The following is a 15,891-nucleotide window of genomic DNA, read 5'->3' as shown; positions in this document are numbered from 1 at the left end:
CTACTTTGTTACTGTAAAATCCAATTATCCAGAGTGGTCCTATGTCATAGAATCTCATAAATCAATGTCTTGGCTGAGTAATGAAGGAAGTTAGGCCATTGTAGTTACCCTACTTACAATGCAAATTTTGATTTCTGTGTTTTGGATTAAACAGACATTATACACAAGTTCCATTAAATATAGCACAGGTCGATTCAATGCACAGGGTGTTAGAATTGTACACCAGATTTCAATTAGTCCTCTTCACTAAATCTGTTTTGTAATACGGTAGTTTATGAAGCATCCACATACATGGTATCTTTAGAGTTATATGTTTATTGATTCTGCTGCATCTATTCATCAAACCTATCCTTTCTACCGGTCTTTGGATTTGTCTGTCCAGCCTATCTGGTTAGACCTATCTCTGTATCATTGATGAGGCCAGCCGTCGAGGTGTTAAAAAGTCGGTGCCACAGTGTGTTACCGAGAAGGTAAAACCAGGCTCGCTAAGTGGATAATGCACTATTCATCACGCTCATTATAGATTTATTAAGAGTTGAGTGATTTCCCCCTGTACTAGATCAATTGGTAGAACATGATCTGTCAGATATCACTGGCCATATGGTGGATTGTAAAGCTGGATGTTCAGGTAATAAGACAAATGGCAGGATGCCTGCTTCCTGTAAAACACTTATATTAATAAAATGGAATGATTCTTGAATGGTTCACCAAAGCTCAGTACTACATCACAGTATCTACCTGCGCGACTCTTTTTTTCATTGTATTTTTGCCCCCTATGTATGGTGTACTTTAGGGGCTGTAAAGTTTATCTCTAAAATATACATTTAATATATTATTAAATATAAAAAGATCTTTATATATATAGTAGTAATGGTTGGCTGCACTCACCCGATTCTTTAAAACGTAACTTTTATTTGTAATATTAAGAGCAGATCAACGTTTCAGTCCCTCTTGTGGACTTTCATCAGGATCATGCTGAAAGTCCACAAGAGGGACTGAAACGTTGATCTGCTCTTAATATTACAAATAAAAGTTACGTTTTAAAGAATCCGTGAGTGCAGCCAACTATTACTACTATTTGGATACTGGAGCCTCGGTGATTCACCCAGTCATATAACTGAAGCCTGAGTGCAAGGTACATTTGTTTTTTTATATATATATATATATATTAGTCTCTTCCTTTTGTTGTTCACTTATTCATTTGAATGAGAATTGCAAAGTGAATTTAAAATTAGACAGCAAAATAGTAGAAGTGAAAAAAATTTTTAAGTCGGCTATCTTTTTAATTCGGCTACTACAGCCTTAAATTTGAAATTCACATTCAATTCTCACTTTAGTGAATAACTCTGTAAGTCTACAACTGCTCATAGTTCTGAGGGAGAAAGTGAGTGTGTTGTATTATTCATCAAGACAGATTGTAGCTGTGAGTGACGAGGCCTCAAGGAAGGTCCTAAATGCAGAGGTGAACTCCTTCCTGTACAGCGAGGCCTGCAGTTCCTCTACAGATATAGATGCACAATGTCTCTGTACATTGTGTGTATCTCTGCATGAGTCTGTCTACATGTATCCTGCTGTTTGTGCATATGGATCTTTCTGTCTGTATGTGTGCTTGTGCAGTAATGTATCTTTGAAAGTCTGAGTATTGCTATGTGTTTTTATCTGTTACAGTGTGTATGCATGTCTCTGTGAGTGAGTGTATCTGTGTGTTACAGTATGTATGCATGTCTCTGAGTGCGTGTATCTGTGTGTTACAATGTGTATGCATGTCTCTGTGAGTGCGTGTATCTGTATGTTTAAATCTGTCAGAGTATAACTGATTCTGTGTCTGCACATAGATTGTCTGACCATGTGTAATCTTCTTAACCCCTTAAGGACCAAACTTCTGGAATAAAAGGGAATCATGACATGTCACACATGTCATGTGCCCTTAAGGGGTTAAAGGACAGCATCCAGAGATAGCAGAAAGTCTAGCCAGGTTTAAAAAGGTTTGGAGTCTAGTGGTAAGATAAGGTGAAGTCTTCTTCGTGTGGAGTGAGTGAAGGAACCAATGGTGACTTTGGGGTGCACTAAACCTCGCTTCCAGTGACGAGACAGTCTATATATTCTTGTCTACTACACCCATTTATTTCTTACTCGTGAGGTTCTTCACAAAGGTCCAAACGTGCTTCTGAATTATAAACTTTGAGGAAAATCCCAAAATGTTGTCCCAAAAATTACATTCCTGGCAAATCAGAAATTTACTGTTAATTGTAACTACAAAAAAAATCCCTAAAAATGTTAAAATTTAATTTAATGCATTAAACCCAGTGGTGTATTTCCCATGAGGCTAACAAGGCATTTTGGGGGGGGGGGGGGGGGGAGCACTGTTCTCTGAGCTCCTCTTGCTCAGCTCCCTCGCGCCCTGCAGTGATGCTGGGAGCCGGGATATGACATCACTCCGGCTACCAGCATCACTGAACGGGAGGATCAGGACAGCTCCCTCACTGCCACAACTGTGCGCTTGCATGCCCTGCCAACCCAGCAACACCCAGCCAGGCAAGCCCCACTGGACCACACGGAAGAAACCACTCCAGCTCTCCCTAAGGTAGGGAGGTTAGGTGGATTAAAATAATAAAAAATATATATATATATATATATATATATATATATATATATACTTTGTATGTGTGTGTTTGTCAGTGTGTGTGTGAATGATTGTGTGTGCATGTCTGTCACTGTGTGTCTGTGAGTGAATGTGTATGTCTGTGTGTGTCTGCAAATATGTGTCAGTCAGTGAATGTATGTCACTGTATGTGTATATGAGAGTGTATGTCTCAGTCAAACTGCATGTTCATCTTAAACAGGTAGGGGCGGGGCAAATTTAGATGGGTGGGGTTTCGTCATGCCTAGGGCAGCACATACCCAAAATACACCACTGATTAAACCCCAACATTTATCAGATACTAAATTGCCTCAGAAACCAGCATTCAAACTCCTGCATGATCTATCTAGCCCAAGTGGTGAATGGAACAATTCAAACAAATTCCTGTAGACAATACAACCCAGCCGTGTTGTCTGCATCAAATGGCTTTTTGGCAAACAGTCCATTGATAGTGGCAAATGGCGACACTGTTGGATAGTAAGGAAAGACACTCCTGTGTGTTCCCACTGAATTGTTGCTGTGATTCTATGGATTTAACATATCAATGCCATTATAGGGCTTCTTAAGCATTGCTGTCTGACATGTTTAACAATTCCTACCAGAGTCCTCCCTACAGCTTTAAAATTAAATTGTATTTTATCTTTGCAGAAATGGAGCCTTTGTCTTTTACTGTCTCTGCTCACCAGTCTGGGATCAACAGCCTTCATATTCTAGAAACTAAACATGGACATCACTTGGTGGCTAGTGGTGGAGATGACAATTCTCTCCATGTTTGTCTTTTGACTGTAGATCAAGTAAATGATCCCAACCAAAGAACGAGCATCCAACTCTTAAAAGAGTTCTCTGTCTCTTCTGCTCATTCTGCACATGTTACTGGGCTGAGGATACTTCAAGAGGATCTGTTGGCATCTGTATCAGTGGACCAACGTCTGACTCTATGGAGCCTTGATGGCAATGGCCTTCAGCACCTAAGCACCAGGTTCTCCCATGTGGCAGATGTATCTGAACTGGACTGCTGGGTTTTAAAAGACAAAGAGGAATACGTATGCGTTCTCTGTGGCCAGGGTCTGGAAATTGTTAAATGTATGAGATGACAAAACCATGTTAGGTGCGTGTTCTCTCTCTAACCAGATCTGAGGACTTTCACGTCAAAAGATTATCAGAATCTAAAATGCAGGTTTTTTTGTTTTTAATATTTGTCAATAATAATTAATCATTGTTCAAAAAGGGAAAGGTGTGTCTTTAATTTACAACCATCAGTCTACAGATATATTATTCCCTCCTAGCTTAGCCACCCATGCTGACCTTTCCACCACCACTCTTTTAGTACGGTCACCTGAAAGGGTATATCCCAGTACCCATTCACTACCTGTTGTACTCTTGATAGGTTTTATAATGAATACAATTGTGGAATGACAAGCCTTGCCTGAATAATTGAGTATTTTTTTTCCCCGCTGACAGGCTGATGCCTGGGCTTTGCAAGAACTTCATTCATTATTAAAGTCCAATTTTCTCCTGTGTCCTCCGACTGTTCAGTAGGAGGCCTAACTGAGCTCAACTGAAGCTAAACCGGGACCGTGAACTTCATATTCCATTTATCAAGATTGTTCCTGTAGAGGAAAAGTGTGCAGTTGTCCAAATTATGCATTTTCTTGGGAAAGTGATTTATTAAAATGGACCCGGGGAGTATCATAAAATATGCAGGGAATCTCTAACAAAATTAATGTCTACCATAATAATAACACCAAGAATGAAAGGGGAAGCACAGAAAAAGGACGTAATATGGTGGTTGGGTTGTTGGCTTCTAAAGGTCTTGCAAATGGTACGAGAGAAGCATTACCCACCTCTCAGGTGCACGCACACAAAAGGCAACAGACAGCTGGGAGAATGGGAACATCTTGGACAAACTGGGGATGCAACCTAAGCCATCAGCACAATAGCTGTACAAAGGAGGTAAGTCAGAGAAGCTACAGAAATAGGACATTCTGCCTTCATCTGAATCTGGGCTCTGGAGATTTCCAGAGATAGAGGTTTTCCATCTGCAAATATTGTTTAACCACTCATCTACCATGACCTCTGACAATTTGTTTAACTAGCACATTAAATAATGATGGAGAACCGCAACCTCACTTTTATTTACTTTATTGGTAGGATGTTTAATAATGAATATTACGAATGACTGCAAAGTATGAAATGCCCCTCAGAGAATCTAGGCATACATTTGGGTTTTCTGCGGATTATGTTGCTGGTTTGTTAAACATTAGTTTACTTTGCCTGACAGTGGTCCAACACAGATTACGAATTCCATGGCTGATGAAGAGGTTCTGTCACTCCTCAGGAATATATACCGTTTAATAAAACATAGAAGGAAAACAGCTTTAACTTGTGATAATGTTTTTCATGAGATAGTGTTTTCTTTTAAAATAATATGATTTAGCTAATAACATTGCAATCATTGCAAGTGAAGAGGAGAAAGAAACATAGTTACATTTCTAAACGTCTCTGTGTACTTTCTCTATGCTGACTGTCAGGTGCAAAGGACAGAGTTTATAATAACTGAAACGGTGCCGAGATGGAGGCTCCCAGTTGCAGGATAATGAGATTTGCATTTCTACAATTTTATTTTTTCACGCTTCACAAATGTGTTTTTTTTGGTTTGGTTTGTTTTTGTTAAATCTAGCGATAAGTAAACCTGGTATTAAATAACCGGGGAAGTGACAGTTGTGCTTTAAGTCATTGCTAGCATGTGATATGTCATGTAGGTTGCTACCTGGATGGCAGTAGAAGCATAATAACCAACAAAAGGGATAATGCATCATATTATGATATGGCTTCATTACAAATAGGGTTAAAAATCTTGTGAACACATGGGGGTTGGCATGTTATGAAAATCTTATATTACCAGTGTTCATATTGGGTTGGAAGAGAAGGGGTTAATAGAAGACTAGTTTGTGAAAAATGCACAGATTGTTATTTATATATCTAGCCTAAATCTTTTAAGAAATGACACAATTGCACCACCTGGTGGTTGCTTTTGCATAATGTATCTTTTTGGAATACAAATTGAGGTCTGATTACTTTGATAAACATCTTATTCTGGTAACAGTTGAAGGAACATTTCAGACACATAAAGCACTTCAGCTTTATAGGAAGTCAAGAGTCTTTCATATTTTTTGACAATTTCTAAAAGTGCCAGTTTCAATAGAAATCTGCACTTTTATTACCAGGGTCACAAACGTGTGTCCTCGACGCTCCGGGACATAGACTTCTCAAGAAGAAGTGATGTGTTACCTGGCACAAAATGAACATCTGTGCATGGGAAAGAGAAGAGGGGGACCTTTCCTGTGTAATAGTGTAACAGAGAAGCCTGTGGTCTGTTTCACTCGCTCAGAGCGCATGCTGGGAGTGAAGGAGAGGGACGGAGGGAGGGTTTTAAAAATAAAGTGTATTTTAACTGTGCCCACTTACAAATTTCTGTAGGTTTACCTGCAAATAAGAAGTGAATATATTTTATGATATTGCCTTCTGCGAGATTTCTTCATGGTGAATCTGGTTAAAATTCTAAATTTGATAAAAGTGTGTTGGTTTGTTTGTGTGTGTGTGTGTGTGTATATATATAGTCAGGGACAATAAGCCGAGTTATAGTAGTGGTAGTGTAAGTCGGTTGTGGTGCGCCGTAACAGACGTTTGGGTAGTAAAGAGGGCCCACAAAAATTGAATGGCTTGATAAAGGGAGTGGTGGTGGGCTGAATCAGGTAGGAAGGGGTGGCCTATGTATCTATAGGCCAGGTAACCCCTCCCACAACTTCAGGCATTGCCTACAGCTTCAGCCTTTCTATTTGTGGTCAGTGATAATAAGCCGAGTTGGTGTCAGTGATGTAAGTCAGTTGTGGTTCTGTAAAAAACAGGCAAAAAGTTTAACAGTTTAATACTTGCTGACATTACGTAACTAATACTTTGAATGCCTGTCTCAATTCTCTTTTCCAATCGAGGGATGCGTTTAGCAGTCTCTCTCTGTATTCAGCAGTCTGTGTATTTAGCACGTTTGCCGATCTATGTGGATTCTTAAGGGAGAAGTACTAAGGAAGCAGGTTGAACACCTAAGGAGGTTTGTCTATTTTTGTTTTGGCTTGTCTTCCGTTTATGAACCTGTACTGTCTGACCTGACCCATTGCCTGCCTGACTATGCTTCTGTCTTACTTTTATCTGTTCCTAGCTGTGGACATTCTCAGCCAATTACTGCATTTAGGGCTCTATCTACTAAACCGTGACAGTACCAGTATATATATTAGCTTCTATTTATCGATTATTTATTCCTGTTAGTGGATGTATAGGCAGGGCCCCAGAACACTGCTTTGCTTGAGAGCCTATAATGCTGTTAATATGGCGCTGTCAACTGCAGTTTGATAGGGTTGTAGTAGACCATTGTAAAGCTGGAAATGTCATATGTAATTGCTCAAACAAGGGACCAAAATTGTGTTTAGTGGGTTGCCCACAAAGGACCGTGTGTAACGTATGGAGTGAAGGCCTAGTGAGGACCGTGTGTAGAGGTATTGCAGCGGAAGGGCGATAGTGCCAAATGTAAGTTTTAAGCTGCCAGGTGGATAATAGGCTGTATGGAGATGTATGTATTATGGCATGAGCAAATGTAGGTTAATTGTACCAAGTTTGTAGGAGTTGTGAAAGGCATATGGACAGTAGTGATGCTCTAACGTTCCATCTGTTTTATTTATTTTTTACTTTTACACTGAGTGCTGTACTTAAACGTAGTATAGTAGGGCAATTTATAACCCCCGAGCAGCAGAAATGCCAAAACTAGAAGCAGTAAGCCCACAAAGGCCGTATGAAGTATATGTGGTGAGGGCCGTGTGTCAAGATAGAGTAGACTGAGAGAGTTCATTGTGATTCATGAGTAGCGAGTGGCCACGTAAACTCAGTATGAGAATTAGTATGAAATAAGACATGGGTTGATTAATTGTTGTAGAGCTGTGGTGCATTTACAAATTAAAAAAAGTGCAGCAAAGTGGTGGACCCGCTCCATATCATAACGTGTATAGAGCAAACTTGACCTGTCAGTGGCCGGTAATGGCAGGACTGTTAGAGATGTTAATGATGAGGCATTTGAGTAACATGGTACCACTCATGGAAGGGTAGGTGGATGGATGAATAGGTGAGCAGATGGATGGGTGGGCATAAATGTTAACCACATCTATAGGCCCAATTTTGGGCCTGACATAAATTTAGCGTGTCTGTTGCAATACCTAGCCATGTAATTACTAAACAATGAAGGCACAATGAGTGCCTGAATACCCAGATGGCAGACATATAGAATACATATAGGTACTGAGGCTGGAAGAGGCCTCATGGACATAAGTAACAAATGCTGGTCTGCTCAAAGCTGACAAGTATAACCAAGACTGCGTGGGCAGACAATAATAAGCTGCAAGTATGAAAAACTGAATATGGCATAGCATTCACTATACATTAAAATGTAGGGTGACTAACTGATTTGCATATGAAAAAAATCGATATGGTCGAATACAGTAAGCAGAGTGTATGAACCTAATTGATGTATCAGTGTAATGCTATTTATGTTTGAAATAGGCAGAATTTGCATTAATAGTACAATTCGCCATACCCAAATGAGGGCTAAATACGGACTGAACTGCAATTGCCACTCTAGTTAGTGAAAGGCCGAATGTGAGCCGCATACATGTTGAATGTCAGCGTGGCCCAACACGGAGCAAACAAACTTACGGTTTTGCTGTAAAAACCATGCAAACAGCAACAAGAAAAGTCACGGCTGGGCAGGACACAAGCAGTGCCCCGTGAGCTTTGAGGGAGGTGGATGGTTTTTACTCAAGTGAGGTAAAACTAATACTTGCATTGGCCACACAAGGCCCAAGGTAGTTTGTGTTGACAACCTTTGAACCGGAAGTAGATAGTTCTGTACTATACCAGGCCGTATCGGCCAAGAGGAAAGGCGCGACCTTGTGTACTCCTAAGCCGGGTAACCCCTCCCACAACTTCAGGCTCAGTCTTATACATACAAACATAAAATTACAGGAAAAGCTCTACTGAAAAATGGGTAATAAGTGTGTGGTTTATAAGGTACAGGGTGCTCTTAAAGGAAGAGAATCTGTTCCCATACCAGATATACACATGTAATAAAAAAATAAGAAATGATCCCAAGGCACACCACGGTTTTGCACATAAAGAGTATTCATGCATAGAAAATACAACAAGGCATCATTATAGCAGAGAGAAAGTGCATAGTATAGTGCTAAACCAATATATAGTAACAAAACCACAATGTAAATAAAGTGCTAAATGCAAAAACCCATTAAAAAAGGTATACTGACCAAGAACAGGAGAAATGAAAATGGGGTTTCATTTCTCCTGCTCTTGGTCAGTATACCTTTTTTAGTGGGTTTTTGCATTTAGCACTTTACTTACATTGTGGTTTTGGTACTATATATTGGTTTAGCACTATACTATGCACTTTCTCTCTGCTATAATGATGCCTTGTTGTATATTCTATGCATGAATAAATACTCTTTTTATGTGCAAAACCGTGGTGTGCCTTGGGATCATTTCTTATTTTTTCATTCTTATACATAAACATATCTACACATACACACTAGGAGAGGGAGGGGAAAGCAATCTTCACTGTACCTGCAAAAGAAAATAATCACATCTGTCACCAGCGTGCTAAAATGGGGATACCCTGTTCCAAGATATAGATGTGTGGAATTCTACATTTAATTTTTCTTGTCAAATTTGTTAAGTACAGGGATGAGTAGACATTATTTAAAATCTTGGAAAGAGACAGTTCCCCTTAGAAGAGGGTTTCTTGTTCTTTCACCACACTAAATGCTGTTTCAACATTTACACGGGTGAGTAAAACACCAGAGGCACATCAAAAATGTACTTCTGCTTCATTTACCCATGTGTTCATGATCAGACATCTACCCGAGAACTTCCATGTGTGCACAATGCCTATTCCCGCATTTTCTCCAGTACGTATGCACCTGAAATAGCTTGTTTAATTATATACTCTGCCAAGAAAATCATGTAAATAAAAGAATTTTTAAAGATTTTTTAAAATAGCTCACTTTTAGTTAGCTATGTGTTTCTGCTAAATTTAAGGAAGTGATAGTTCCTCTCCAACAGACTGTGAATGTAAAAATCTCTGGAAGTGAATTTCTCTTTTATATGTCCATCCAATCAAGGTGAGAATTGCTACAGATTTATTAACTAAATTATTACTGCGAGATTTCACACAAATACAATTTCAGGGCTATTTTATAAAGACCAAATGTGGTCATTATGGACAAAGTTTGGTTAAAATAACGGTCAACTGAATTTGCAATTGTTGTATATCCTAAAGGAAAACCCTATTGAAATTTGGTTATTTCAATCGGATGAGCACATTAAATTGGTGACTACTTTAAAATCAACATTTCTCCCATAAGAATCCTACATAAAATATAGGATACACATTTTTATCCAACTTAGAATTTCAACCAGGTTCTTTAAGAAGAAATCTCGCAAAAGGCAATGTCAAAATAGAAACACTTGCTATTTGCAGGTGAACAATTTGTAAGTAAAAATATTAAATTAATAAAATGTGAATTTAATATACGAATAGTTTACATATATTTAACCTAAATAAACATAGCTTCCAATTCTGTCTAATTACCACTGCATTTGAGCATTGAATGGCATATTTGTTTAATTCGCTTATGGATTTTAGCCAATTGGTTAATTGTAGACTGGCTGAAATCAAGTGGAAATTCAAAGTAATCCAGATGCAGTATTGCAAAATGTAGACACTAATAAAAGGGTGATCAGTGTCTGGGTTTTGTTGTCTAAATTTCCCTAGATGGTATTCGATTATTTTTAATGAGTCACACTGTGGAAATTCAGATCTTGCGTAATGCTGTTTGGTTTCAAATTCAAAAAACAAGTTTTAAATTGATTACATTTGTGTAGCTTTATATGTGATTGCCTTTATGGGACAGATGTGTCTTTGTAATTGTATGTATGTGCCTGTACATATATTTTTGAGTGTGCATTTGTATTTGAGCCTATACAAGTGTGCCCCTCAGTGTACCTGTATGTCTCTGTGTTTATAGTTCTTTATTCTGATTATTAGGCAATACAGTGCTTGGTAAATGGTATCACAAGTCCTATTACTCTCCCATTGGCTATACAAACTAGCAGCAACTGGACATGATCATTGATTAGCCGTTGAGAGATGTTATGCCACAGACATGTTCTAAGTGGTATCAGTATTGATGAAGATGAACTTTGTGCTTAGTATATGCAGTGTCAGCAGAGGAAAGGGAGTCAAGAATTGTTCATGGGCCACAAGAGGAAACCTAAGGATGGGTATCAAAGTAGAAGATGGGTCTGAGGGAAGCATTCACACAATGGGAGAGAGGACAACCCAAGGTAGTTAACGGTAGAGGAATAGGACAAGGGACCAAAAAGCGGAGGGTGGAGGCACTCCAAAAATTCTTAAGGGAAATATCTAAAGGTTTTTCTTCAAGTACAGTCTTTGGGTGAAAGGGCAAACCTGAAGGTTAACAGGTAGATACTTTGGGTGAAAATTTGAGCTGAGAGTTCATTTACCTTCTAGCTAACAGCCAATACAATCTTTACAATACAGAAAAAAAAGGAATTGAAAGAATTGGTCATCTCCAGACTGAAGTGTCCCTTTAACACAAAGCCACCTTTCAGCTATTACGTCTCTTGAATATGATATCATGCTAGTGGACGTTATATCAATTTATTTCTCACCGCAGATAACAGCTGTCACCGGGTGCCCAGAAGGTGTGACCACTGGAATACCAGATCAGGAAGAACAGAAGTCCATTTTACCGCTAATTAAGAATGGAAGAGGGAGGAACCCTGGTATGGTATAAATTGGCTAGCAGATGGCATGGGTTAGGATGATAAAGTGTATAAACGGGCATTTGTCTGGTAACCCTTCTGCAGGGACACACAGGTGCTAAGGTCTGTAATTTTATCTAATGAACTAGGGACATGAACCATACATTGGTACCGCCCAGAGTCTTGCCCAGATGCCCTGGGATAATGTTGAGCTCTTTGTGTCTGTGCCAACGGTAGTTGATCTTAATCACATACCTGCCACAACAAGTTAATTGTTGGCAATGCCAATATCCAGGAATATTAAACTAGGGGTAATCAAAAGGTCTGTGTCCGACTGCTTAATGACAGAGATCTCAGCACAAAGCTTTGTTTCCGTAGAACTTGGCACAGTCAGTTGGCTGTCATGTGCACTTAATCATTAAATCCCTGTGCATTACAAGGCTTGATGTATTATGTGTCACGGGCGTTGCTTGAACCTCTACTCATCCATTACAAAATCAAGAACATCAAGGCTTGTGCACATTAAAAAACACAACAATATGTGCTAACTGTACACCTGATGCCATTTAAAGTGTCAAATACAAGGGCTGACTAAGTGAGGAAACCCTTAAATAAACCCTTTGATGACGAGACAGCTGTATAAGATCTCTGCTCCATATTTGGAGAAGGTTTAGAGTAATTGATGTAATCTCTGCATACATGTGCATGTATTATACATAATTTGAGTTAATTTCTTGGTAATTTGATCCTTTAGATGCAATTTACAAAGAAATAGATGAGTGAAAGGAAGTAAATATATTGTATATAGACCATATAGTCAAAGGAAAGCCGTAAACATGGTTGGTTTTATTAAGATTTGGTGATTCATCTCAAAATGTCATAATTTAGGACTCTATTTATACAAGCCCTTTGCAAATATTAGGTTTTTTTTTCTGTCTATTAAAATGGTGACTTGCTATATAAAGGTATTGTGGCCTAAAGTACTTAGCTAGCTAAATAAAACCTCTGACAAGTTTGAGTGGAGTTATATTCCACATAATTTGTTTAGCAAGTTAAGTTGTGTAATTATATCATATGTATATTTTAACTTCTATCGGTCTCAGTCAGAAACTCACGTGTAGTTCAGCAGGGCCAGACAACATCTTTAACCCCTTAAGGACACATGACATGTGTGACATGTCATGATTCCCTTTTATTCCAGATGTTTGGTCCTTAAGGGGTTAAAGGACTACTATAGTGCCAGGAAAACAAACTCGTTTTCCTGGCACCATAGGGTCTTTAGGTTCCCCCCACCCTCAGGGTCCCACTCCCGCTGGGCTGAAGGGGTTAAACACTTACCTTTCTTCGGCGCTGGGGAACTCTCCTCCTCCTCCCGACGTCAGCGCTGAATGCGCATGTGTGGCAAGAGCCGTGCGCACGTTCAGACAGTCCATAGGAAAGCATTTCTCAGTGCTTTCCTATGGACATCCAGCGTCTTCTCACTGTGATTTTCACAGTGAGAAGCCCGGGAAGGGCCTCTAGCGGCTGTCAATGAGACAGCCACTAGAGGCTGGATTAACCCTCAGTGAAACAGCTGTTTACAGCTGCAGGGTTAAAACCTGGGGGACCTGGCATTGAGCTGAAGTGGTCTGGGTGCCTATAGTGGTCCTGTAAAGTGATACTATAAGTGCCAGGAATACAAAGCTGTATTCCTGGCACCATAGCTTGCTCTGCCATCCGCTCCCTCGCACCCTCTCCCCTCTGTGGTCAACAAAGGGCTAAACACCCTTTATTTACTCACCTTATCCCAGGGCTGATGTCCCTCGGCAATGGGTCGTGGACCTGCCTCCACTGACGTCTTGCGACGAGCCGCACATGCGCATTAGACCTTACCATAGGAAAAATCTGATGCTGGATGTCCTCATGCAGAGAGTGAGGACGTCCAGCGTCAGATACCGGACAATAGGTCCGTTTGGATGCAAAAAGAGCCACCAGTAGCGTTCTGGGAGACAGCCACTGGAGGCAGACTTAGTGCTGAAATGTAAAACATTGCGGTTTCTCTGGAAACTAAGTGCAATATGGACACTGCACCTAGAACACTTTAATGAGCTGGAGTGGTTTGGGTGCCTATAGTGTTCCTTTAAGCAATTTGATGGGGCATTATTTCCAAAGAAACCGAACTGGAAGCACAGTTGACTTGGAGACGTTTTTCAAAAGTTTGCCATGTGCTTTTTTTTCCCCCCTCTAACCTCTGAACCTAGGGAAGGCAAAAGTAAGAGGCAGAACATGTTTTTTCTTTATCAAGGAATTACAGAGTAATACTACCTGAGAGCCAGGAAGCAGGATCTTTGAATTTGTCAAGGTTTACTAAAGTGAGAACTGTAGGGAAGTGAATTTCAAATTTAAGTAGCCAAACTGGATAAACTTTTCCAACTTCTTCAGCTGTGCTGTGTGTGCTGACACTAGACACAACGTTTGAACAAAACTGATATTGCCAGCCAGGAAATATTCCAACTAGATGATTAATAACCCAAGAAGGCGGCATTAAAATATATCTCTGGAATTAAATATTTTAAAAAATAAGGGCTGCAATAACAAGACCTTTGCACCAAAAATCAGGACAGGAAAAGTGGTTATGGTGTTTAGAATAACCCTTTAATTTTCCACAATTACAAGTTTACGGAATACACCTATTTCCAGAAGCCTTTGTTGGAATAGGAACTGGGAATTGACCTGAAAATTGCAAATTTAACCTAAAATAGCTAAGCCGGAAACATAGCCGAGTTGGAGAATTTTTCCGGTTTGGATTTTTGTTCTAAAATGTGCAATACCCTGGTGAATACTCAGCCAATTAATAGCTGGTACCTATTTATGCTGAAATACATTGTAATATTTTTTTGAATGCAGTACATTATTAGAAAACCATTTACTTACCTTATATGTGCCCATAAAATATAGGTAGAAAGAGCCTGCCTACACGGAAGCCATCTCGGAAGCAAGAGAAGAGTACTACTCAACCTTTCAAAGTTGGAGAGATGACTCCATGGGTTAGGGCATCACCTTCTGAGAGTTCCCTTGCTACTCTTCTGTTTAGCATCCCATCCCATAAGCCATGCTCTGACCCGGTTGAGCACCTAAGGAGCCCCAGAGACATCCAGCCTGTTCTATTCCAGGAAGTTGGCCTATCTCAGGCACCTTTAGTTACACATCAAATCCCAAGAGAGAAAACTATTATTCAAGCAAAACAAAGGAGCAGGACAGGACTGACAAAGAAACGCTCTGTTAATAAACTCTATAGCATAAAATTACCACCGGTCCCAGAAGTGACTGAGCTCAGCTTCAGCCGAAATTTCAGCTTTTCTTTCTTTGAACTTCCTGAGCACCAGAACCCTCAGCAATGGCTCCAGCGGCAGAGACTGGTTCATATAATGATGAGTGAGCTCCTTGGAAAAACCAGAGAGTGAGGATAAAGGGGTACAAAACGAATTTTAAGTAGATGAAAGACCGTTATAACTAAAATATAATGGTTCATTCTTATTTATTCCTTAGTGCAAAGTTTAGATTTACTATTATGTGGACATTTTTCTCAGTCTCCCCATAAATGCCAGCTTTGAAGCATTCCATTTTGAGTACACAGTCACAATCATAGAGCACTGTATAACTAAGTACAGGTTCTGGGTTGGCAGTGCATCATGGGAAATATACTTTAAAATCAGGATTGGCCATCACAGATACAGAGAGATATCACGTTATTTCAAGTCATTTCTCTGATTTTTGTAGACATTGAAAATGGTCTGTTTTTCTTTTTCAATAATACAAAATCATGTAAACTTCTGTTTTTGTCTTTATGTTGCATATATTTCACATACAGTTTTTAATACATTCATTCAGTACAGGAATTGGGTCCCTGACACACACACATATTTCCTTATGCAATCTGTACTCTCTCATTGGCTGTACTTTACTTAACCCAACATGCTCCACAACCTGTATTAGGTTTATCATTAATTATCATTACATGCTATGCAACCCATACTTTTTTTTTTTTTTTTAATACCAGTGCAGTATCTGCACACTACATCCCCCAGCATGCTATGTAACCTGTGCTAATTCACTGCATCTCCCTCATTGCTTTGCTACTTCATATCAAATGCTGTATGCCACATCTTCCTTCTTTACCTGTCTCTTGCCAAGTATCACATCAAGCTAAGGTCCAAACCTTCCCCTTCAGGCATTCCTGGACTACTTTTCTCAGTATTGTCTGCCAACTATAGCTAGAAAGCCAAGATGAAACCACTCAGACTTTGTCAGAAGTTGCTTTTAGGAGTTAATTATAGTACATTTCCTGTCCTTAAATTAAAAGATAACCTGCA

At 39.5% G+C, this 15,891-nt stretch overlaps 1 protein-coding gene across 1 annotated transcript in view; it reads left to right on the top strand.

The window, feature by feature from the left end:
- WDR6 (WD repeat domain 6) overlaps positions 1-4,954 on the top strand; it is a 46,461-nt gene extending 41,507 nt beyond the window's left edge. The window contains exon 7 of the mRNA XM_063426211.1: positions 3,290-4,954. Within this exon, the coding sequence (XP_063282281.1) occupies positions 3,290-3,735 (446 nt within the window). The 3' untranslated portion in view covers positions 3,736-4,954. The remainder of the gene's footprint in view (positions 1-3,289) is intronic.
- Positions 4,955-15,891: the final 10,937 nt, after the last annotated feature.

This window comes from Pelobates fuscus, chromosome 7, assembly GCF_036172605.1.
Source record: "Pelobates fuscus isolate aPelFus1 chromosome 7, aPelFus1.pri, whole genome shotgun sequence".
NCBI lineage: Eukaryota > Metazoa > Chordata > Amphibia > Anura > Pelobatidae > Pelobates > Pelobates fuscus.
This window is presented reverse-complemented; position numbering and strand designations above follow the sequence as displayed.